Source organism: Malus domestica, chromosome 04, assembly GCF_042453785.1.
Source record: "Malus domestica chromosome 04, GDT2T_hap1".
Taxonomy (NCBI): Eukaryota; Viridiplantae; Streptophyta; class Magnoliopsida; order Rosales; family Rosaceae; genus Malus; species Malus domestica.
The window spans coordinates 13579963-13604866 of record NC_091664.1 but is presented as its reverse complement, the minus strand read 5'-3'; the positions used below and the strand labels follow the sequence as shown (position 1 = coordinate 13604866).

At 38.0% G+C, this 24904-nt stretch overlaps 1 protein-coding gene and 1 long non-coding RNA gene across 4 annotated transcripts; one reads left to right on the top strand and one right to left on the bottom strand.

Annotated features, from left to right (window-relative positions):
• Nucleotides 1-2975: 2975 nt before the first annotated feature.
• On the bottom strand, nt 2976-4412 carry LOC103415239 (uncharacterized). Its single transcript, XM_008353579.4, has 2 exons — nt 4275-4412; nt 2976-3954 (listed from the first exon to the last, which is right to left on the bottom strand). The coding sequence occupies exon 2, from the start codon at nt 3921-3923 to the stop codon at nt 3192-3194; it is 732 nt and encodes a 243-aa protein (XP_008351801.1). The 5' UTR covers nt 3924-3954; nt 4275-4412; the 3' UTR covers nt 2976-3191.
• A 16249-nt stretch (nt 4413-20661) lies between these two features.
• Nucleotides 20662-23479, top strand: LOC108169586 (uncharacterized). 3 transcript variants are annotated; one of them, XR_011580015.1, is made up of 6 exons: nt 20662-21058; nt 21196-21341; nt 21910-22326; nt 22466-22931; nt 23020-23114; nt 23204-23479. It is a non-coding gene; the product is annotated as an uncharacterized lncRNA (long non-coding RNA). The 3 variants fall into 3 exon arrangements; XR_011580016.1 differs by having other exon boundaries at nt 20696-20797; nt 21026-21058; nt 21910-22931; XR_001785853.3 differs by having other exon boundaries at nt 21910-22931.
• The last annotated feature ends 1425 nt before the right edge of the window (nt 23480-24904 follow it).

Below are 24904 nucleotides of genomic sequence, written 5' to 3'. Positions count from 1 at the left end.
CATAGCCTCGTGGCCCGTCTCATAACCCCGTGGCTTTCCCTTAGCTCTCCCTATCCATTTCGTTCCTCTCAAAGCAATGGAGTTGCACACTGGATTGTTAGATATTCTTCGTGAGAGGGCCTTATCATTTTGGATCCAAGAAGAGTCACTGTGGCTTATGAGTTGTGTCCGGGATAATGCTTCTGCCGGAGAAGCCATCTCTTGATGTTCAGTTGTCTTATCCTTGATGTCTATGTATTTGGTTGTGGAGACCTCTTTATCCTTCAACCATGTTTCTCCCCGTGTGGTCGGGCAGTGGTGGATCCATATAGGGACCAAGGTGGTCCTAGGACCACCCGGATGCCAAAAAAACGCCTATGAAGATCCTTCGGGGACCCTCCAAATATTACAATAGGGAGGACAGATTCATGCTTAGGACCATATGGGCTACGCCTAGGAAATTTATTTTGTTAAATGACATAGTTATGGATGGACCGTGGTACAATCAAAATTCTGGTGCACTGCATCCATGGAGGAGGTAGAGGAGTTGCAGCTTTCCCGCAAGGAAGAAGGTTGAAACTCCTTTTTTTTTCTTCTTTTATCCGCTACATAGGCTTACCATTGCTACTAAAATATGACCTTTAAAAAGCACTTTCTCATCTACTATTCTATTTCTTATTATTTTATTTTTAATTTTTATAATCTCTATGTGTTTATTTTTTTTTTTGGTTAAATCTTTATTGGATGAAATGGTTAAAGGCGCGGTTTTTTGTTGTGAATCCTATTTTATGTGCCAAGAATCCCGTATTTTGTAAATTACATGTAAATCATTTTTTTCATAGAAATAAGATTTACTTGAATTGTATACTCTATCTCTACTAATACAATAATACTACATGATCTTAATAGGAACCATTACCTTTATTTCTATTTAACAAAAGAAAAACTTTTTTTTTCTTTTTCCGTAAAATTGTGAAAAGTTATCAAAGTATTTACAATTTTTTTTTTTTTGAACAATTGATATTATCTACACTAGGAGGGAAGGGGTGGGTTTAGCCTCATAATGAGATAGCAATAATATGGTTCAAATTCGCCTTTGGCGAGAATTAAACCTAAAACCTCTCACTTACAAGTGAAGAAGAATACCATTAGACCGTAATACTAAGTGACAAGTACTTACAAATTAGAAGAAGGGATTTTATTCATGATGACCTAGCTTTGTTTTTACCATGATTTATGAATGAAAAAATATTATTATTTAGTTTTTGTAAGTTTATCATTTATTTCTTTTTTTGGACGTTTTACATTGGGTGATTAGGACCACCCAATGTAAGAATCCTAGATCCGCCACTGTGGTCGGGTAAGGTTTCTTTCAGGGCCCAATCCTACAATAGACTATTTTCTCACCAATTCATCCTGTGTCAAAACATTTATTGAACAGGTGGTTCACTTTTTAAACATATGGTAAACATCTATTACACGGATTACGTCACTAGAACTACATTTTGTGTATGTCTTTATCTGTTGGATGTATTTGATTACGTCACTGGGACTACATTTTGTGTCGGTCTTTATGGGAAATTTGAAAACGTAATCAAAATTTGGATCTCATATAGAATTATAGCCACTCTTTAAAGTTTATGATAATTATAACCAGAAAATGATAATTATAACAAAACAAAATGATATGAAAGTACTTATATGCCCTTAATCACTATAAACTTCCTCACTCTTAACCGTAAAAAAAACTGCACCTGCCATTTTTTCTGAAGAACAACATAGGTCGTCGTTCAGCATTTGATCATTAATGCTAAGGCATAAAGAGAGTAACTATTAAATTACAATTGTGTCCAATACCTTCTCCGACCTTTTCTAAGTGCTTTTAATGAGACTTCAAGAAGATCAGTCGATTAAGGAAGAACTGCTGCTTTCAGATGGTACAGCGATGAAAAGAGAACCTCAATGCAAGCAAATTGGATTTCCAAGTTCGTCACCATGTGGAGTATTTGACACCACATGTAAGAGTAAATGTGAGACGTGTGATCTTAAGAGCCAGAAACTCACAAATCTAAAAGCTTTGAAATCTACTAATGATGGAATGCTTAATCAGGAATACCTTAATCGAACGGAGGAGACATGAAAGATTGTAGCTTCACTGCCACTATCAACAAATTTCACAAAAACCTCAGCGAAATCAACAAAGTAAACAGATTTTTTCTGAAAGAGAAGTGTACAGATAGACATAAATACGAAATGAAAATGAAAAATCGAGAGTTCTGCGGACATGCTACTTACTAGAGATGGTGGCGACGACGGCTGGCGGTTGGATCAATTTCTTCACCTGCAATGGCGTCTCACTTTTTGGCAAATACAAGTAGACCTCATTTTAAGGGTATATTAGTACTTTTATATCAACTATTGGTTATAATTATCTTAAACTTAAAAGGGTAGCTATAATTCTATACGATGTCCAAATTTTGGTTATTTTTCCAAATTTCCCGGTCTTTTTATACAGTGATTGTTCGTCATCCCTGTATATACGAGTTTTCGATTTCTCATGCACCACAAGTAGTTCGGATCAATAGGCTTCCTTATGAACCAAATACAAGCACAATTGCAACTCGCAATATGCTTTGACAACAACAGAATTGCACTTGCTTAACTCATTTACTTTAAAGGTAAGTGATTTACGATCCCTCCTTCTCCCCCTACACTCCTCATTTCATGTAGCCTTAGGATTAAATAAATCAAGGGGAACCAAGAAACAAAAACCAAATGAGGAACGTAGAAGGAGAAGACAAGGCTAAAAATCACGACAACAACCACAACCAAGCCTTTTCAACATTAACATTAAGTTGTGTCGGCTGGCTGTATGAATCATAAAATTTCACTGCGCACCCTTATATAACAAGGTGCAACCGGAAGAGAGCAAAAACCATTCTCAGAAGATTCTTGGGTTTTTCTTAACTACAAATAACTTTTTCAACCAGGAGATGTGAGATCTTAACATACTGTCATTTGCAGGATATCATTCCACTGTATATTACAACATCATAGTACATCATATACACAGCAATAACATCATCTTACCAATTCAAACTGTAATCGCAATAGATAACATTACTTACCAAACAATTTCATTATACAGAGTACAAAATACAGTAGAAATAAAAAAATCAAACATCATGTCTATTAACTGCACGACTGTAAACTCACCTCCTATAAAACCCTCTATCCTTAAAAGCAGCTCCATCTTTTCGGCTCTTGTTCAGTATCAGAGTCCGTTCCCTTTCCTTCTCTCGCTTCTCCCTTTCCAACCGTTCTTCTCTCAATTCCTCCAATGTCTTCTTCCCACTCTTGTTCTTCTTCTTCTCTTTATCTGCTCCTGACAATTCATCAACTTTGGCACTCTCTTCATTTGCATCCGCACTCAGCCTGTCAAGGTACCAAGGCAACTTAACTCCTTTGCCAGCAACTCCATAACCCAACCTATACTTTTCATCTTCTGCTGTCACAACCCTCGGCTTCGCCTCCTCTTTCTTCATCTTCTTATTTTTCTTAAATTCATCTTTACCCTCACCTCCCTCATTCTCCAACCCCTTAATAGGATAAAAAATCTTAATCCCTTCGAAGAGATTAATATGACCAGGCTTTGATTTCACTGCAGCAGACTTCGACCCCACTGCAGCAGACTTCGATCCCACTGCAGCAGGGCTTGATTCCATTGCAGCAGGCTCCTTCCCTTGGCTCACCGGAGCCAGGCCACGAGCAGTTCGGAGCTGTTCAAGACGAAACTCAGCATCCCGCTTTCGTGACTGTTCACGCTTGAGCTGCTCCTCTTTAGCGGCAGCCTCTTCGTCCTGCCGTACCTTCTCTCTGTTATCGAAGTTGTACACATTCCACCGCTTCTGAGGCAGAATATTCAAACCTCCATGACCTCCCATCACAAATTTTAAACTCAAATTGTACACTCACCTGCATAGAATATGTAAAACCATCATTCGGCCTTTCACAAAAGAAGGGGTTAAATTTTAGGGTTTCAGAGGCCTCTATGCAATTGGGGTCTTCCAAATTAATCATAGGTATGCAAAAGAAAGACGATTTCAACGTAAATTACTGAATTTATTAGAACTGGTGAATTTAAGACAAAATTGGAAAATCCAAATTAAATAGAAATTAGGGTTTTGCTGCAACAAAATACAACTGCTGAATTGTGCAAATCGAAGAAATAGGAATACGATAAGAAAACTTAACATGTATAAATCGAAGCAAAACCAGAGACGATAATAACTTACAGTTTCTACTTCAACCGGGAAAATCCCAGAAGCGCTAATGTTCTCAGGAGCGCCTCCAGCGAGGTTCGGTTGTGCGTTATTTATACTTTTGTTGGAATTACTTTAAGTCTAACGTGGATTTTTTTTTTTTTTTTTTTTTGTTGGGGGGGGACTGTGCAATTTTGCCTCAATTTCATTTGATTTACGAGTTTGCCACCGGGCTGATTTCAACCCAAATTTCGCTTACTTTATTTGCTTATTTTACAAGATTGCCACTGGGCTGGATCTGGGCTGGATCTGGGTCTGGGCTTTTTGACCCGAGGAGAGAAGGAAGGGCGACAGAAGGGTTGAGAGGTGATAGGAGCATATTTATGCGCCTTAATTTAGCTTGTTTTTGTGCATTTATAGTGTTTTTCCTTAGTAAAGTAGTCTTTTAAGCTAGTTTTATGTGTTTTCAGGTTTTAAGGGCAAAGTATGCAAAATGATGCATTTTGGAGCCTTTTGGAGCACATTTGAGCTTGGAATGGATGTCATAAGCTTGGAGCCAAGAGGATGGACGAAATTGAAGATTTAAAGATGATGTTTCCTACTTTAACAAAGTTTCCTAGTTGAAGTAGGAAAGTCCCTAAGTGAAGATGGAATCCTAGTTGAATTAGGATTCCTAGTCAAAATGGGTTTCCTAGTTGCATTAGGATTCCTTGAAGATGAAGATTCCTACTCAAACAAGGTTTCCTACTTGATGTAGGAAAGTCAAAATCCAAATGGTCTCAAGTGAAGCAACAAAGAAGTTTTCCACGTCCAAGAAGGAAAAGGAGTCCAAGATGAAGAAGGAATGACAAAGACAAGGTTTCCTAATCCTAATAGGCAAAGTTTCCAAGTGCAATGAGGAATCCTTATCCATTTAGGGCACCTTATCCATTTAGGATACCTTATCCTTGTTCTAGAAACCTTGTCCATTCTTGCCGTGAGTTTTCCTTGCATTAGAGGGTTTCTAGAAGCCCTAATATGCCCTATCCTTTAGTGCCGCACCTATCCCTTCTAGAAAGTTGATTTCCCTTGCCTTGCAAGGCATTCTAGAAGCCTTATCACCTCATCTCCTTACCTGCCGCACCTAGGAAGCATTATCCCTTTTTATTTCTGATTTCTAAGCCTTTTTCCTTGGGGATTTGGGTTCTAGAAAGCCTAATCTGATTCACCTAGGGTTTTGGGGTCCTATAAATATGTGTGCCGCACCCATTCATGGACACCACCTCTCATACACATTCATTCATTCCACAAATTCAGAAATTCGCCCAAACTCTTTCCACACCCTTGCCGCACCATTCCCTTCCCCTAAACACTACTACATCCCTCCATAACCATGCATCCATACCCCTAAGGCCCTAAACCTGTCCCTAGACCCTTGCCGCACCAAGGAGGAGGAGAAGGAAGCTCGGAAGTTCATGCAATTCAAGTTCGCGTCGCTGGAATTTCTAGGTGTTTCTTTTCCTTTGATTTCAATGTTTAAATTCAATTCTCTTTGTTTTGTGCGTATGAGGAACTAAACCCCCTTGGCTAGGGGGGAATCGAAATACATGTTTATATGAGGAACTAAACCCCCCTTGGCTAGGGGGAATCGAAATACATGTTTATGCTTGCAATATGATTTGATTACTTCTAATTGCGTTTCATAAGTTGTGAATTCAATTTACTTATCTATGTGAATTACATTGATTTGTGTGTGTTGGTTGAGAGTGCACGCTTAATTATCATGCATAGATTGAATGCTAGGATATAAGGAAATTTCACCTAATCGTTATGGACTTATATTCACAAGTAGTAAAGGTTGATGATCTCAATCGCGTTAAGTAAATTCTTGGCATAAGTTTCATGCAATCATAGTAACAAGTGCTTCGTCAATGCTTATGGTTTTCATAGAACTTAATGATTCTTGCTTGTATCTCTATTATGCAATCATGTAGGGGACTTGTGGGGAATGCTTTGGGTTGTCGTATGCAAACATCCAATTCAATAACATTAGGAAAATCTGAAGGTTAATTTAAGCGGACCTAATTAACTTGGGGCGTTGAGAATTCATGGGTTATTGAAAAGCAATTGGAAATCGTTTTGAATGCAAGTATAACATGTGTGGAGATGAACCCCTTAGCTAGCCTTCCATCCATTCATTTAAACCAAATTCGTTTTAAAATCTGTTTGTTTTACAAAGTTTTGTTTTGTTTTCAAATTCGTCCAAAATCAATCCCCCTTTTCTTTGTTGAGTCATATTAGTTAGAAGTCAAGTTAGTTTGTGTTTTTAAGTGTTTTGAGTCAAGTTAAAACCTAATTTCGTCCAAGTTTGTGTTTAGTGTTCAAAACTGCCCAGATTGTGTTTTTAAGGCAGTTTTGAGTGTTTTGGTGCTGTTTTGCGTCTTTTGGTTTGGTTTGGTATTTTAAAGTTTAGCTTTGCATTCTTTGAGTCTAGTTTAGTGTTTTAAACTTGTTTTTACGTAATTGAGTCAGTTTTCAAGTGATTTTGCAATCCCTCCTAATCCCCGGCCTAGAACGATCCCTACTTCCATACTTACTACAATTGATAAAAAGAGGGTTAATTTGAGTGCTAGTTAATTTTCACATCAAATTTTGGCGCCGTTGCCGGGGATTAGCAACTTTGCTAATCCCTTGGATTGTTATTTTCGTTTTTCTTATTAGATCAGATTCTTATGTTATTTTGTTTCTTGTTTTAGGTACTTGTTTATGACTCGGAGTTCTAATCCGGTTCACGAACATATTTTAGACTTTGACAACGATTTTGAGCGTGAGTTGAGACGAAAGAGGAAGAACCCGGAACCTAGTGAATCAAGTGCAAGTTCCGAGTCCGTTTCTGAATTTGAAGAGGAAGTGGAAGACATGGCAGTGGACAACCGAACGATCAAGGAGCTTTCCGCTTCGGGATTGGATAATGCCGCACCTCTATGTTCCAATACCCTAGGGCAGCTCCGGACAAAACTGCCGAGTTCGAATTGAAGTCAAGCTTGTTACATCACATTCCGAAGTACCATGGGCTGTCCATGGAAGATCCGAACAAGCACTTAAAGGAGTTTGAAGTCGTTTGCTCAAGCATGACTCCGGTGAACGTGGATGAGAGCATCTTGAAGATGAAGGCCTTTCCCTTTTCTCTCCTAGAGAAGGCGAAAGATTGGTTGTACGAATTGGCTCCCGGAACTGTCACATCATGGGAGAGCATGAAACGAGCTTTCTTGAAGAAGTTTTTCCCAACTTCTCGAGTCATCCTCCTACGCAAAAGGATAAGTGGCATTCAACAAGATGAAGGTGAATCCTTTCCTACTTATTATGAACGTTTTAAATCTCTTGTTGCTTCATGTCCACAGCATCAAATGAAGGAGGAACTACTTCTATAATACTTCTACGAGGGACTTCTACCAATTGAACGTCAAATGCTAGATGCCTCAGCGGGAGGAGCATTGGTGGACAAGACCCCTACGGCTGCAAAGATGTTGATTGCTAATCGAGCGTTGAACGCTCAACAATACGAAGGTGTTGGACAAAGGAGCATGCCACGGCAACATCAAGTCAATGAGGTAAGTGCCATAACCGAACTTCAAAATCAAATGGGTAACCTTACTACGTTGCTTTCTCAGGTGGTGGAAGGTCCAAAAGTCAAACCTGTAGCTTCTTGTGGCGTATGCTCCATGCCAAACCACCATACGGACAAGTGCCCACAATTGATTGAGAATGGAGGGTGGGAGATACTCAATGCCGTGGGATATGGCAACCAATACCAATTACGTGGTGATCCGTTTTCCAATACTTACAATCCCGGTTGGCGTGATCATCCGAATTTCAAATGGCGAGACCCCCAACAAGGCCAACAACATGACGGATTTAGGCAACAACCCCCGGGTTTCTATCAAAAGCCGTTGGCACCACCACAAGCCCAAGCACAACCTGCCCAAAGCAATGCAGGTAATTCAAGTGATAATGATAAGATTTTTCAATTACTTACTACTTTGACGCAGGAAGTCCAAACTCAAAACAAAGAGAGGCAAATCCAAGACAAGAGGGTGGACAACTTGGAGAAGCAAGTGGGACAAATTGCCGAGTTCATGGGGCAATTTCGTGAGCAAGGAAGGTTGCCTAGTTCAACGGTTGTCAATCCGAGGGGAGGAGTCGAAACTGCCAAGGCCATTATGCTAAGAAGCGGAAAAGAAGTAGGAACCGAGCCAAAACCATTCAAATCTGCCCTCAAGGAGGACGAGAAGTTGCAAATGGAAGAGGAGGAGCAAGCAAAAGCCACGGCAAGGATTGAGCAATCCTTGCCGCAACCACCCAGGCCATCCAATTCGGCCAATAAAGGTAAGGCAGGTACAATTCAAGTTAATTATAATGTTATTCCTCCGGATGTACCCTTTCCTAGCAGATTTTTGCAAGCCAAGAACGAAGAAGAGGAACAAGACGTTCTTGAGACGTTTAGAAATGTGCATGTCAATATCCCTCTCCTCGATGCTATAAAGCAAATCCCGAAGTATGCCAAGTTTTTTAAGAAGCTTTGTACAACAAGGAAACGGATTTGGGAGAAAGAGGTGGTACACGTAAGTGAGAATGTATCTGCATTGTTGCAAAGAAAGTTACCACCTAAATGCAAAGATCCAGGTAGTTTCACTATCCCTTGTGTTATTGGCAATACGCGGTTTGATCATGCTATGTTAGATTTAGGTGCATCTATAAATGTCATGCCATATTCTGTTTATGCATCTATGAATCTAGGAAAGCTTAAAAATGATGGTGTTATTATTCAATTAGCCGATCGATCTAATGCATATCCTAAAGGAGTGTTGGAAGATGTTTTGGTGCAGGTAGACCATTTGATTTTTCCTGCAGATTTCTATGTGCTTGATATGGAGGACTCAACCCACTCTCCACCATCACCACTCTTACTTGGACGACCATTCATGAAAACGGCTCAAACCAAGATTGACGTGGCCAAGGGAGCAGTAACTATGGCCTTTGGTGGTGATATGATTAACTTTAAGATTTCTGAATCGGTTGCGAATACTAATGATGTTCGTTCTTGTTGTGCTATTAATGTAATTGAAAATATAGGGCAGGAATGTTGAACACTAGTCAACAAGAATGTACCACAACCCACCATCGAGGAAGGAATTGGAGTGAACAACAAAGAGTGCACGGCCCCAACCTTGAAATCACCAAATCTGGCCGAGTGCACCCGTTGTGCATATGTCCATAGTGCTACCACTTCTTTGCCGTACAAAGGTAAGCCACCTATTCCAATTTCGATTCCCATTTCAACTAATAGGTTGTTACCTTGTATGGTGCAGGTACCTAATCGAAGACAACGTGGTGGGAGAGTTCGTGTTGATTTAGAGAAGCAAAACATGACAATAAGAACGGATCATTATCCCATTCCATTCAAGGACCCAAAGAATGATGTATTTCGTAGGACAGGTTGTGGAAACACCCCTCCATGCCGTGGGGTTCCATAAACCTTCAATGGAGCATCGTCCGGCTGCAAGACGTTAAAGCAAGCGCTACTTGGGAGGCAACCCATGCATTCAACAAAGGAAGACAGAGAGAGCACTCCAATTCCAGATTTGCGTTCCTAAACCCTTCTCTTTGTTGTTATTTCATTCATGCCATGTTAGATTGTTAGTTGCTGTTTTGTGGTTTGTTTGTTAATTGTGTTAGTTTATGCTTGAAACATTGAGGACAATGTTTGATTTAAGTGTGGGGGGGTAACCAAAGTGTTTTCTTGCAAATTCGTAGGGTTTTCTCACTCATGATTTCTAATGTTGTTTCTTGCTGTTTTTAAGCCTTTTTAAGCTATTTTGGTGTGTTTTAGTGTGTTTTGAGTCAAAAATCCGAAAATCCCATAAAAATTTGAAAAAATTGTTTTAAAAACCCAAAAAGAGTTGTTTTTGTGTGTTTGTTTGTGTCTTAGGGTACCTTCCAACACAATGATGAGGATTCGGTTTTTAATTGCATGACTGTTAAAGAGAGTTGTAAACATGGATGAAAGTTTGATTTACTCTTTGGTTTATGCTTGGTTGTGGTTATAACTTATGAATTCACATGTAATCATAAAGAAAAAATTAGTTTTTGTAACATGCTTGAAGGAAGGAACTCAAACTAACGCTACAACCTTGTGAGACTTGAGCCTAAACGTTTATTTGGAGAGTTAAAATCTGTGCATTCTTGTGTTCTAAAGTCGTTGCATGATCTCATTATTCTTTGCTTGGTTACTACTTAGAAGGCGTTTCATCACTTTAGTTCCAAATGCTAGAACTCATGCCAATTTCATTCAAAACATGTTATTGAATTGCATAACACATATTCAAGATGAAGTTAGTAGTTACCACCATAGCCAAAAAGCCTTCATTCCATGCATGTGTTTTTGTAGGTTGAACCCCGTTGAGCCTCATTTAGCCTATTTTTCCTTGTTAACCACATTAGCCTTACCTAGCCTAGATTAGGACCATCCACACCCTTGTTCTTAAAACATAGTAAAGCATAACGCAAGATGAATTCCTTTTGATCAATGTGTGAGGGAAACAAGTGTGGGGGAAGGATTAGTGATATGGGGATGTGCCAAAGTCTTGAATGAGGCACGGCAAAGAAGAGAAAAAAATGAGAAAAAAAGAAAAAAAAATAGTGAAAAATAGAAAGGAAAAAAAGAAAATTTGTGAAAAACATGCAAAATAGTCGAAAAGCATGTGAAAAAGAGTTCCAAAGTATTGTTTGTTGAAGAAAGGGTCCAAAGAGTTGCATTCGGCCCTAATTGATTGTTTGAGTCTCCCCTTCTGTTTTGAAATTGATTTCGGCATACTAAAGTGAATTCTAAGTTTCGATTTCCATACTTTGCTTACTATTGTTTTAAAGAACGTTTGTTTTCCATATCCGTTTTTGTTAGCCAATACCTTAAGCCCCGTTACAACCCTTGACTTTAATCTTGAGTGTTGTGTATTTCAATTTGTGGAGTTTGAAGTTGGTTTGAGCATATGGTGTCACTGGTTCTCGCATCTAAGTAGTAGCATTCCATTCATGAGATCATATTTATAAACATGTTATTAACTCCGGAAATTGCTTCCTTTGTCATACATATATGTGAGCATTCGTTTTTATTTTTACATCAATTTTCTCACATATAACTAGTGTAGGGTGTGTAGTTAGAAAATCTGAGTGAAAATAGAGTGCATATCTAGTAAGGAATTGAGCAAATTCTCTAAGGCATGTTACTACATTCAAAATCATGTTTTAATTGGTTAAATGTGAACTAGTACGTGGTGACTATGATTAAGTATATGCTTAAGTGTGAAGATGACTAAAATCTGTGGGAATGATCATTTTTAATATGTCATGTGCATTGGAAATCCCTGAGGCGATTGTTGGAAGGTTTAGGTTGTGTTTTACTTGTTTTATTTCGTTTTGTTTACTTTGTTTCATTTTGTTTTGCTCGAGGACTAGCAAAAGCTAAGTGTGGGGGAATTTGATAGGAGCATATTTATGCGCCTTAGTTTAGCTTGTTTTTGTGCATTTATAGTGTTTTTCCTTAGTAAAGTAGTCTTTTAAGCTAGTTTTATGTGTTTTCAGGTTTTAAGGGCAAAGTATGCAAAATGATGCATTTTGGAGTCTTTTGGAGCACATTTGAGCTTGGAATGGATGTCATATGCTTGGAGCCAAGAGGATGGACGAAATTGAAGATTTGAAGATGATGTTTCCTACTTTAACAAAGTTTCCTAGTTGAAGTAGGAAAGTCCCTACGTGAAGATGGAATCCTAGTTGAATTAGGATTCCTAGTCAAAATGGGTTTCCTAGTTGCATTAGGATTCCTTGAAGATGAAGATTCCTACTCAAACAAGGTTTCCTACTTGATGTAGGAAAGTCAAAATCCAAATGGTCTCAAGTGAAGCAACAAAGAAGTTTTCCACGTCCAAGAAGGAAAAGGAGTCCAAGATGAAGAAGGAATGACAAAGACAAGGTTTCCTAATCCTAATAGGCAAAGTTTCCAAGTGCAATGAGGAATCCTTATCCATTTAGGGCACCTTATCCATTTAGGATACCTTATCCTTGTTCTAGAAACCTTATCCATTCTTGCCGTGAGTTTTCCTTGCATTAGAGGGTTTCTAGAAGCCCTAATCTGCCCTATCCTTTAGTGCCGCACCTATCCCTTCTAGAAAGCTGATTTCCCTTGCCTTGCAAGGCATTCTAGAAGCCTTATCACCTCATCTCCTTACCTGCCGCACCTAGGAAGCATTATCCCTTTTTATTTCTGATTTCTAAGCCTTTTTCCTTGGGGATTTGGGTTCTAGAAAGCCTAATCTGATTCACCTAGGGTTTTGGGGTCCTATAAATATGTGTGCCGCACCCATTCATGGACACCACCTCTCATACACATTCATTCATTCCACAAATTCAGAAATTCGCCCAAACTCTCTCCACACCCTTGCCGCACCATTCCCTTCCCCTAAACACTACTACATCCCTCCATAACCATGCATCCATACCCCTAAGGCCCTAAAACTATCCCTAGACCCTTGCCGCACCAAGGAGGAGGAGAAGGAAGCTCGGAAGTTCATGCAATTCAAGTTCGCGTCGCTGGAATTTCTAGGTGTTTCTTTTCCTTTGATTTCAATGTTTAAATTCAATTCTCTTTGTTTTGTGCGTATGAGGAACTAAACCCCCCCTTGGCTAGGGGGGATTCGAAATACATGTTTATGCTTGCAATATGATTTGATTACTTCTAATTGCGTTTCATAAGTTGTGAATTCAATTTACTTATCTATGTGAATTACATTGATTTGTGTGTGTTGGTTGAGAGTGCACGCTTAATTATCATGCATAGATTGAATGCTAGGATATAAGGAAATTTCACCTAATCGTTATGGACTTATATTCACAAGTAGTAAAGGTTGATGATCTCAATCGCGTTAAGTAAATTCTTGGCATAAGTTTCATGCAATCATAGTAACAAGTGCTTCGTCAATGCTTATGGTTTTCATAGAACTTAATGATTCTTGCTTGTATCTCTATTATGCAATCATGTAGGGGACTTGTGGGGAATGCTTTGGGTTGTCGTATGCAAACATCCAATTCAATAACATTAGGAAAATCTGAAGGTTAATTTAAGCGGACCTAATTAACTTGGGGCGTTGAGAATTCATGGGTTATTGAAAAGAAATTGGAAATCGTTTTGAATGCAAGTATAACATGTGTGGAGATGAACCCTTAGCTAGCCTTCCATCCATTCATTTAAACCAAATTCGTTTTAAAATCTGTTCGTTTTACAAAGTTTTGTTTTGTTTTCAAATTCGTCCAAAATCAATCCCCTTTTTCTTTGTTGAGTCATATTAGTTAGAAGTCAAGTTAGTTTGTGTTTTTAAGTGTTTTGAGTCAAGTTAAAACCTAATTTCGTCCAAGTTTGTGTCCAGTGTTCAAAACTGCCCAGATTGTGTTTTTAAGGCAGTTTTGAGTGTTTTGGTGCTGTTTTGCGTCTTTTGGTTTGTTTTGGTATTTTAAAGTTTAGCTTTGCATTCTTTGAGTCTATTTTAGTGTTTTAAACTTGTTTTTACGTAATTGAGTCAGTTTTCAAGTGATTTTGCAATCCCTCCTAATCCCCGGCCTAGAACGATCCCTACTTCCATACTTACTACAATTGATAAAAAGAGGGTTAATTTGAGTGCTAGTTAATTTTCACATCAAGAGGGAGAGGTTCGCAGGGATTTCGGGGAGAGGATTTTCAGGAGGGACATGCGGGTGGGTGTCCTGTGGCTGATGCATCGGTCAGAGGGTTGTTGGGGGAGGAGGAGATGAGGGGGACAAAGGGACTCACGGATTGGAGAGAGATGGGAGGTACGGGTTTGGATTGAGTGAGAGTGGGATTTAGCTATCAGGACCTATATGGGATTTTCTCCGATTTTAGAGAGAGATGGACAGGGAGAGAGAGACAGAGAGAGGAGAAAAAAGCATGGTTGCGTTCGAGGGTTTGAGAGTTGGTTTCGAGAAAGTGAGGGGGTCGGAGTGGGTGTAAGGCTTGGGCTGGGTTTTGTTGGAAGTATGCCCACAAAGCCACTCATTTGATGTAATAGCTTTTTGGAATACTTAATGTATTAAACTTTTATATGTTTAATGAAGGGCAAAGCTTATTGTTAATCACTATTTATTGTATCATGTGTTTAAGTAATAAGGGAATCTAAGGGATGTATTTGATCTAAGAGACAAGTGATCTAAGTGAGTTAGATGATCGAGACCATTCTCTTATGTTCATTCCTAAAACGTTCCTAGCCATAGGATTGCCAATTGGGTATTGACAATCCGCTAAGGTTAGTATGTGTTATGTCGACTCAAGCGTGAATATGACTAGTCTCAAGTCATTTGGTGTTGGACACTAAGACAAACACATAGGTGCTCGAAAGAGTAATCGAGTACACTGAACAACGATCAAAAGAGAGTTCGAACATACATGTCATGTAAGAACTCGAAAGTTGCAATATGCAAAGTAGTCCTTTGACCTGAGGCATCATAGATGTCTAATGGTTAGGTCCTTGATCTTTTATCATGTCAACGGCATTCCCTCGGAGTGTCCACGGCATTGTTGGGGTCAAGTTATCTAGTCATGTAGGCATATGAATGCACAACAAGGGATCTCTAACCTTCCATGGTGGAAGGAGTATACTCTAAGATATGATTCTAAAGTCTTTGGCCAAAGTATATGAATATGACTTAGGAAGTTTGTTCCAAATCATATTCAAGGGAATCATATAGATATGTATCACATTGGATAGTAGACATGAAACAAACTATCACTAAAACAATGTGATTAAGAGTATTGTATTAGAGAAGGACCGTATTGCATTGTAGTTGTAACTGGATAGGTTCTCCAACCAATTCTACTTAGCTTGGGTAACCATGACATACTGCTAGGTGTCACTCATGGTTTGTGGAAGCCCTAATGATTAGGAAACACTAATCATAAAAGGGAGAATTGAAATGTGGTTTCAATTCATAATCGATCGTTAAGAGTAACAATCGCCCACTACCTCGCTAATTGGAACCTAATGGATCGTACACCGAGTAAGGGTGATAGTGAAGAAATTAAATGAAATGGATATGCAATTAAATGGTTTAATTGAAGAATGGTCAAGATTAATTAATTAGTTAATTAATTTTACGAAAGGTTCGTATTGGGCTTTTAAGTTGGTTTTGGGTTTCGGGGCCCAAAAGTGTTTTGGTCCATAAGGCCCATTATGTTTAAGTTGTATGACAACTAAAACAAAATGGGCAATAAGCCCAATCACAACATATAGGCCGGCCATGGTGAGGAGATGGTGAAAGTTTGCTTAATTGCAAGTTTGCCACTCACCAAAGAAAAGTGTTATAAAAGCAACTTTATAGCTATTTTCTAATTAGGGTTTTCTTTGAGGCAAAGAGGTGAAACATTTTCTCTCTTTCTCTCTACAAAGAGGCCGGCCACTTAGGGAGATTAATCTAGCAATCTCTTCTTCCCTAAGTCATCCATTTCATCTTCACACTTAACCCTTGGTGTGGAGACTTAGAGACACCAAACTTTTGGTGTTTTGGAGATCCTTTCCTTACATCCACAAAGTCCAAAGGAGCACAAAAGGAGAAGGAAAACACAAGCAATATCCAAGGAGCTAGGAGGTGACTTGAAGGCCCTCCACTTGGGTGAATCCCTTGTGTAAACAAGGATGAGCTTCAAGGGTAAAGAAACTCTAAATCTTTACTTCTCTTTAATGTTGTTAAAGAGTTTATTGGTTCACATATACTAGGTTTTGAAAGTCATGGGTTTTATGAATTGTTTTTTAATGCATGCCTACTTTAAAGTGTTAATAGTTTGCATATGTATTCAAATGTTCTTACTTGTTCTTAGCTAGGACAAAATTTTTCCTTCAGGTTTTTGGAATGGGGCTGGATTAGTTACAGACAGAGAAGGGGAGGAGGGTGTGGAATGTCAACGAGAGGAAGGGAGAGGGAGGTCTGCCAAAAAATGTGGGTTGCAAAGCTACAACAAGGGAGATGGGCGTGGATTGGCAGGGATGGGAAGGGAGGAGGAAGGGGTGTGGAACCCCTGCCACCACCAGGCACCACAACTGCGTCAAAGGTTTGCGTGTTGAATTTCACATCAAGGGCATCTCCCTATAACCTAGGAGCTTGGTTTGGATCGGGCAATTCCGGAGGCCCTGCCATCGAGGTTAGTCTGAAGCGATTCCTATCTTAATAACTTATTGCATGTCAAAATCTGCTTCAAATTTGTGATTTAATATAATTGGGCTTTAGAAAGAAAAAAATTCATGGTTTTGTCTAATCCAATTGAATGATTAGAAAAATTTTCATTAAATTTCTGGGTTCCTGGGGGGTTCTAAATCGTGATGTTGAGAGAGCTTGGTTGCTTTAATTGCTAATGAAATTTGCTTCTAAACGTTCATAATATGCCTTTTTTATGTTCGTTCTATATTTTCTTTGAGTTCAGATAAATATATATATATATATATATATTGTGATATATTGCTGATGCCAAAATATCATATTTACAAGGACAAAGATAGCAAGGTTCTAAATCAAATTTTTATCCTGGTTCGGCTGCTGGGTTCACTATCAGTAAAAGGCACATGAAATATGGTATTGATTTGAGAGCCTTTGATTTCTCAGACTGTCTTCATATATTGATTGTCATCTTAATTTAATTGTAGTTAATTTGTCAAAGTTTATTGTTGTTTAGCTTTTTCAAATGGTAGCCTTAGTATTTGCCCAGTATTTTCTATGAATTCCAAACTTTGCTTATAATTGTAGGTACGTAAAAGCTGCCAATTGGATTTGTTCCCCAGATGATAATGGCATACTAATATAATGGTTGTTCTTTTGCTTTGATGTAGTAGTAAGAAGATTGTTTTGCCCCTTATGTATCCTGCTTCTTTCTGTTCCACAAAGTTGCCAAGAAAAAATGTATTTTGTGATCGTTTTCTTTCTTATGGTGATGTGCAGATAAAATCTATCTTTTTTTCTTTGTATCAGCAACCTATTACCCATTCATGATCATGTTCAGTTAAGAAACTTTTGATTTTTCTTCTGTTTAATTTCTCATCCGATAGGTTTGATGCGAAAATTATCTTAACACACAAATTTAACCCTCTTTTGACAATTGTAGTACAAGTATAAGTAGGGATCGTTCTGGACCGGGGATTAGGAAGGCTTGCTAATAACCTCTAAACTGACTCAAAAACATAAAACTAAACTTAAAAACACTTAACAAGACTCACAAGACTCAAAGCCAACTTAAAATACTCAAAACAGTTTAAAACAACCAAATAAACTTAAACTAGACACTTGGAATGACTTTGGACGAAAATTGACTTTTACTTAAATCAAAACACTTAAAAACACAAACTAAAACAGATTTGAAACACTTTGAAACAAGAAACTAAAAGGGGGGTTTTGATTTGGATGAAGTTGAAACAAACAAACAAGTATGAAAAACTAGACGGATTGTAAAACGAATGTGAGAAATAAGATGATGGATGAGATAGCTAGAGGCCTTTTCTCCACATATGACATGTATGCAAATAACTTGATTTCCAGTTACTACTTCATTAAATTGTGAACGACAATGCTCCAAATTAACCATGACATCACTAGTTAACTCTCAGATTTTCCTTGTTTTATTGGATTGGATGACATCATTCGACAACCCAAAACATTCTTCTAAAGTTCCTTACATGACATCATAATAGAGATACAATAAAAAATCATTACGTTTAATGAAAATCATAAGCATTGACAAAACACTTGCAACTATGACATCATGTCACTCATGCTAGGAATTGAACTTAACGCGATCGTTTATAAGCGACCTTCACTACATGTGAATATAAGTTTGTAACGATTATGTGAAACTTCCTTATATTCTAGCAACGGATTTATGCATGCCAATTAAGTGTCGACCCTTAATTAACAAATACAAATAAGTTATCAATCAAATAGTTAAGCCAATTGCATTCACGATTCAAGAGTTCATAACTGGAATTTATCAAATTATATTGCACACATAATCATGGCTTTGAAATCACCCTTAGCCAAGAGGGGTTTAGCCACTCATATTTACAACAAAACGAAAGGAAATGAATTTAAACATTACAAACAAAAGAAAGAAAACACCTAAACGCTCTAACGATCCAAGTTGGACAGCAAGCACGTCCAAGCACTTTCCTTCCCTTCCTTTGTTACGGCACAAGGTGTTGGTGAGTGTTTGAAGGCTTGTTTGTATGGAGGAATGGATGTGTTGAAATGGGAGTGAATGATCTAACCAAGTATGAACTAAATTTATGTTACACACACTTCCTTTTATAGAGGAAGTGCATGGCAATGGAAGGGAACATGGAGTGGTGTAGCAATTGAGTGCAATGATGCAATGTAATGATGCATGAAATCTGAAATGATGGAGGGAACAAGGAATGGTGTAGCAATTGAGTGCAATGATTCAATGTAATGATGTATGAAATCTGAAATGATTGAGGGAACAAGGAATGGTGTAGCAATTGAGTGCAATGATTCAATGTAATGATGCATGAAATCTGAAATGATGGAGGGGACAAGGGTGATTATGCATGGCATGGGTGGAAAGGTGAGTAAGTGGTGAATCAATGAGTGCAAGGAGGTGAAAGGATATTGTGCACATGGTAGACAAAGGAAAGAAAGTGGAATGATGCAACAAATGAGTCAATGGAGGGAACATGGATGATGATGCACAACATAGGAATCCAAAGGGAGTGCAATGGTGATGCACGGCAATGATGAAATGGTGAATGGTGGAGTGACACCCTTGTGTGGCTGAGCTCTTTGTCCTTTTTACATTAATTCTTCTTTCTCTTTAACACATTCCTAACCTTTTTAGTCTTCAATTTCGTCCATCCACCTTGCTCCATGCATGTGCTATTCATTCCAAGCCCAAAACTGCTCCAAAATGCACCAAAATGCATCTTATTGCTTTATAAGGCCTATGGACCTATAAACACACGAAAATAGCTTAAAATACATAATTAACTAAGAAATAACAACATAAATGCATGAGAACAAGCTAACTCAGTCGCATAAATATGCTCATATCAAGGTTCAATATTAATAGAGTCCAATTAACATCCACATTGGAATGACAATTGTGAAATGCAATGACATACTTCTAATTCCATTCTCATTAATTGTCTCAGTAACAATCAAGAATTGAATGACATGTTTCTCATTGTTTGTTTCTGTTACAGATATACAAATGATGATGAAAGCTTTTTGTCACTGGTCTTTGGAGAAACAGAGGCATGCATATGAAAGATGTCATCAAAGCGAGTAGTCAATTAACAGTTGCCAATTGATATTAGGTCTTAAATATAATTTTAGCTTTCATTTTTTTATAAATTAAAACTTTTTTACAGAGTTTTATTTTTATGTAAGATGGGTGAAATATAATTTTTCTTTTTATTTTTGTAATATTACTTTGATTTGCAGATGTGTCATTGCAGCAATACCAGATATATTTTCAATTTAAACAACATCCTATATATTTTCATACTGCATGTCATGCTGGTAACCTCAAACAGATATGTCAAACATTTTTTTATCTAAATTGTTGTAGTGTTTCCATTTTTTGGTGCAGAGCTCCACAATTGGCTATCGTGAATCCTGGTATCTTCATATGCATGCAATGTTCAGGGATCCACAGGAGTATTGGGGTACATATATCAACGTATAATTTTCGGTTATGCAAAAACTTCAAATTCGTTTTATTATTTGTATGGTACTCAATTCCATATTTTATGCATTATGCTAATGAGTTTCGGTTCTATTTTTTCCTGCATTATTTTGATGATTTGGATGTTTTTGTAGGTGAGATCTGCCACTTTGGATACATGGGTCCCAGAGCAGGTTGCATATATCCAATGTAAGTACCAATGCTGTTTTCCATTTTGGTAGTAAGGTCATATCTCTGTCTAGCAAGGTCATGCTGAGAGTGAGAACACCAAGGGCACAGTCTCTTACCCTCACTGACCCACATTAAAAAAGAGGCACATTATGTTTGCACCCTATTTTCGCCTATCTCTGTAAATTTAGGTATTTTTTAGGAAACTTTAACGAAAAGCTCCCGGTACTGTTCACTTTAACGAAAAACCATATTTTTACACTAAAAAGTCAATCCTGGTACTATTCACTTTACCCTTTATTTTGTCCTTATCATTAAAACTCAAAGTTTTCAAGCCCTTTTCATTAGTTTTCCTTATTTTTTACCCTTTTTTTTTTTTTTTTGTTAAGCTTTCATCTTGCTGTAAATTTAGGTGTTTTCTCTCTGTGTTGGTCCATCTGCTTATACTTTTCAAATGTTGGTTCATCTTATGCAAATATTGATATGCTTAACAGCCTACTGCATATGTGCAATGGAGCACCACAAATTTCTCTACATTATGGTTGTTAGGACAATGGATTAGGTTGCAGGATAAATTTGTCCTCGATGAAGGCACTCCACCCTATATGTATTCCTTTGCAAGATGGATGATGATCTCATCTTTCAATCTTTCTGGTTTCTCTATTTATAATTTAATTCGCTAGATGTGGATGATGTTTATTAGTTATTGTTCTTACTTTTCACTTCAGCAGAAACCCCCGATTCATTTTATAGTTGTTTCAATTAATTTGGAAGTTCAAGTTCTCTCTCTCTGTTTTTTTTTTCACTGGATTTGATTTGATTGTTTTTGTGATAGGTTGAGAATGTGAAAGTTCTGCTGGAGGTGGAGGTGAGATATTTAATTTAATTCATGATTTATCGTTTTTTTTTTAAACTTTGTTTTTGTGGAATTGTGCTGCTGGATTTACTCCATTTAGCAGTTTACATGTTTTCGTATATTTATTTATTTCATTTCTTTTGTTGCAGCCATGTCTGTCGTAGAAGATAGATTATGGAACATTGTGAGGGCCAATTCCTTGGATTTCAATGCCTGGACTACTTTAATTGAAGAGACAGAGAGTGTTGCAGAGGTGCATTAGCTGGATTTTTGAGTCATTGGATGAATCCTTTGGGTGAGTGTGAATCATCTGAGATTGCAAAAGATAAGGTTTTGCTGAAAAATTGTTGTTATTTAAATATGAATCATATGAGGTTGCAAAACTGTGAACTTAACTGTACCTTCTACATGTTCTTAGATATTTCTGTGATCGTCAGCTGCCTTAGCATACCATAGTCTGCCCATGGTTTCGTATTAGTTGGTAATATGAAAATAGATGTGTTTGAAATAGGTGTAGTTTATCTGTATAATCTTAGATCTTACTTTTTGTAATTTTATGTGGCATGACAGATGATATCTAACCTTTAGTCAATAATAGTAGTGAGACAGTGAGGAAAGGAGGATTTCCAAACTGGTAACTCAGTCTGCCTCTCTATATTATGGAAATGGTAATATGCGATAAATTTTGTGGTTACTCAATGATATTGTTGTTCTTATAAGTGAAATTTTTACTTGGTGTTTGCAATCAAAATGGTGTTTGCCCCAACTCTTGCTGTCAGAATCTACTAACTATTTGAATATGCTTCATACATTTACTTGGCAGTTCTTTTTTAACTAACAAATTGCTCTACGTTTATATGCAGAATTTCCGTTACGTTATGGTTATTGGAAAAAGTATGCAGATCATGAGGAGGGCACATAGGGTGTAGGGGTTTCGCGCAGCCGGGGGTGGGGGGTCCAGTGAATTGCAGAGCTGCTCAGTTCTTCCTATTTAAGATGAGTTCAATCCCTAGCTTAATTCTTTAAAAACATCTAATTTCATGTTTCCTTTCCATTCTGATTCCGACAGCATGTTTGGGATAGGTTACGGTTGAAATTTTGGTTTAATCTGCAATTAATTATCCGTACAAGCATCAGTTTTGATTACGTTTTCAATTTTTGCTTTAATCTATAATTGATTCTCCATGCAAACATCGGTTTTTGTATTTGAGACACTGTATTAGCGTCATTCAAAGATATTTTAAGACTAGGCCGGGCTCATGAATTGAAGAAATTTTGGGGTTTGTTTCTTCACTAATTTCGTGTAATTTGAGAATTCAAATGGTTAACTTTTGGAGCTGAAATTTTGGGTGATTTGAGTTGAACATGTAGGAGAGTGCAAATTTTTTCATGCGGAGGTATTCCTCATTTTGGCTTAAGGTACTGAAACAGGAGATGTTTTCTGTTGGAGAAAATATCACAGCGTAGAGGAAAATTAGGTTTTCTTTTGCAATTTGCACCACCAAAATATGTATGACTTATTCATCTTTGTACGGTTGTCTATGTAAAAATATATTGTGACCTCTTTACATTTGTTTCTCCTTCTGCAGTTTTTCACCAAACAAACAGATTATAGGGAACTTTTTTCTTGCAATTTTTTCTTGCTTTTAATGATCATGAGGTTTGTAGATTGAAGGTATAAGAGCATTGCTCTTTCGTAACATATAAAATTACCAAGTCGTGTTACATTTTCCCTTCTATTTTTTTTTTCATCAATTTGCTTCTGATTCATGTTTTAACACATATTGAATAATTTCCAAATTAACGGCTGGTTCTTGCAGCCGCGTGAAGAGACTGACTATTCAAGCATCGCAAGTTAATTCAAGGGCCTTAATCACTATATAAGGTTTCCATTTCTAATGCTAATTACTTGCGCTTCTAACTTTCCACTTATTAAGAAAATTTTACTGATTGCAATTGTTAAATATTATTAGGGTGAGAAAGGGATCATCGATCTGAAATGAGCTTTTTATGGAAGCAATTTACCCACTCATTCACCTCAAATTCTTTTTCGTCATAGATTGTTCTGGTACTTGCTCTCTCATTTTTTTTTTCATAGTCACAGCTCCTTAATTCTTCTACTTCTTCATCATACTTTGAACTTCATTCCGTTTTCAGCCTTCAATTCAATGACAAGCTATACGCAAGAAGGTAAGCTAGTTTAGTTTGAGGATGTACGAACTTCAATGGCTGTGAGTAAGCTTGAATGTGGCCAAATTTGGGTAAGAACCGTGAAACTCCAATTCTAATTTTGTCCTCTTTTGAATATAAGAGCGAAAATTGGTGTATTTATACCCTTTTTGTTGTGAATCATGCAAATTAAGTGTCTTTCGAGGTATTATGGGTATTTTCTCGGAATTAGGGTTCAGGGTTGATGAATTTTGTGTTATTAAACTTGATTGTGCCTTCTTTTCGGTCCTTGCTGTAATTTTCTTATCATATACAACAACAACAACAACAACAACAAAGCCTTTTCCCACTAAGTGGGGTCGGCTATATGAATCCTAGAACGCCATTGCGCTCGGTTTTGTGTCATGTCCTCCGTTAGATCCAAGTACTCTAAGTCTTTTCTTAGAGTCTCTTCCAAAGTTTTCCTAGGTCTTCCTCTACCCCTTTGGCCCTGAACCTCTGTCCCGTAGTCACATCTTCGAACCGGAGCGTCAGTCGGCCTTCTTTGCACATGTCCAAATCATCGGAGCCGATTTTCTCTCATCTTTCCTACAATTTCGGCTACTCCTACTTTACCTCGGATATCCTCATTCCCAATCTTATCATTTCTCGTGTGCCCACACATCCCACGAAGCATCCTCATCTCCGCTACACCCATTTTGTGTACGTGTTGATGCTTCACCGCCCAACATTCTGTGCCATACAACATCGCTGGCCTTATTGCCGTCCTATAAAATTTTCCCTTGAGCTTCAGTGGCCTACGACGGTCACACAACACGCCGGATGCACTCTTACACTTCATCCATCCAGCTCGTATTCTATGGTTGAGATCTCCATCTAATTCTCCGTTCTCTTGCAAGATAGATCCTAGGTAGCGAAAACGATCGCTTTTTGTGATCTTCGCTAGATTGCTCCGGTCATTAGTGTGGATAAGTATATAAATGGATAGAGATAGGAAAGCAAACACAAGATGTACGTGGTTCACCCAGATTGGCTACGTCCACGGAATAGAAGAGTTCTCATTAATTGTGAAGGGTTTACACAAGTACATAGGTTCAAGCTCTCCTTTAGTGAGTACAAGTGAATGATTTAGTACAAATGACATTAGGAAATATTGTGGGAGAATGATCTCGTAATCACGAAACTTCTAAGTATCGGAGTGTGGTGTCGTCTTGACTTGCCTTATCTGTCTCATAGGTAGATGTGGCATCTTCTCTGGAAGTACTCTTCCTCCATCCAGGGGTGGTATCTTTAACTGGTGGAGATGCACAAGGTAATGTATCAATTTCACTTGAAGCTTACTTGTAGTCTCAGGCTTGGTCAAGCGCGATACAAACCATGTAGTAGGAGTCCCCCAAGTCGCCGAGCTAGGGGGTCTGCTGAAAGAGGTGACAGACAAGGTAAGCAATCAGAGCTCCGACTGATTGTTCACCTTCTCCCCATCTTGCAGCAGCATGAAGGATAAAGAGAAGAAAAATGAGAAGAGATGATATGAGATACTTTTGCTTTTGAAGAAGTAACTTTCCACAGGCTTATTCTTGAACTGAGCTGGAGGGTTTTCTGGTTTCCTCCAGAGTATAAGGCCGACTGAAGAATTTGAGGGTCAAAACAAGTCCATCAAATCTAGAGTACGTTCCACCCTGCTGATAT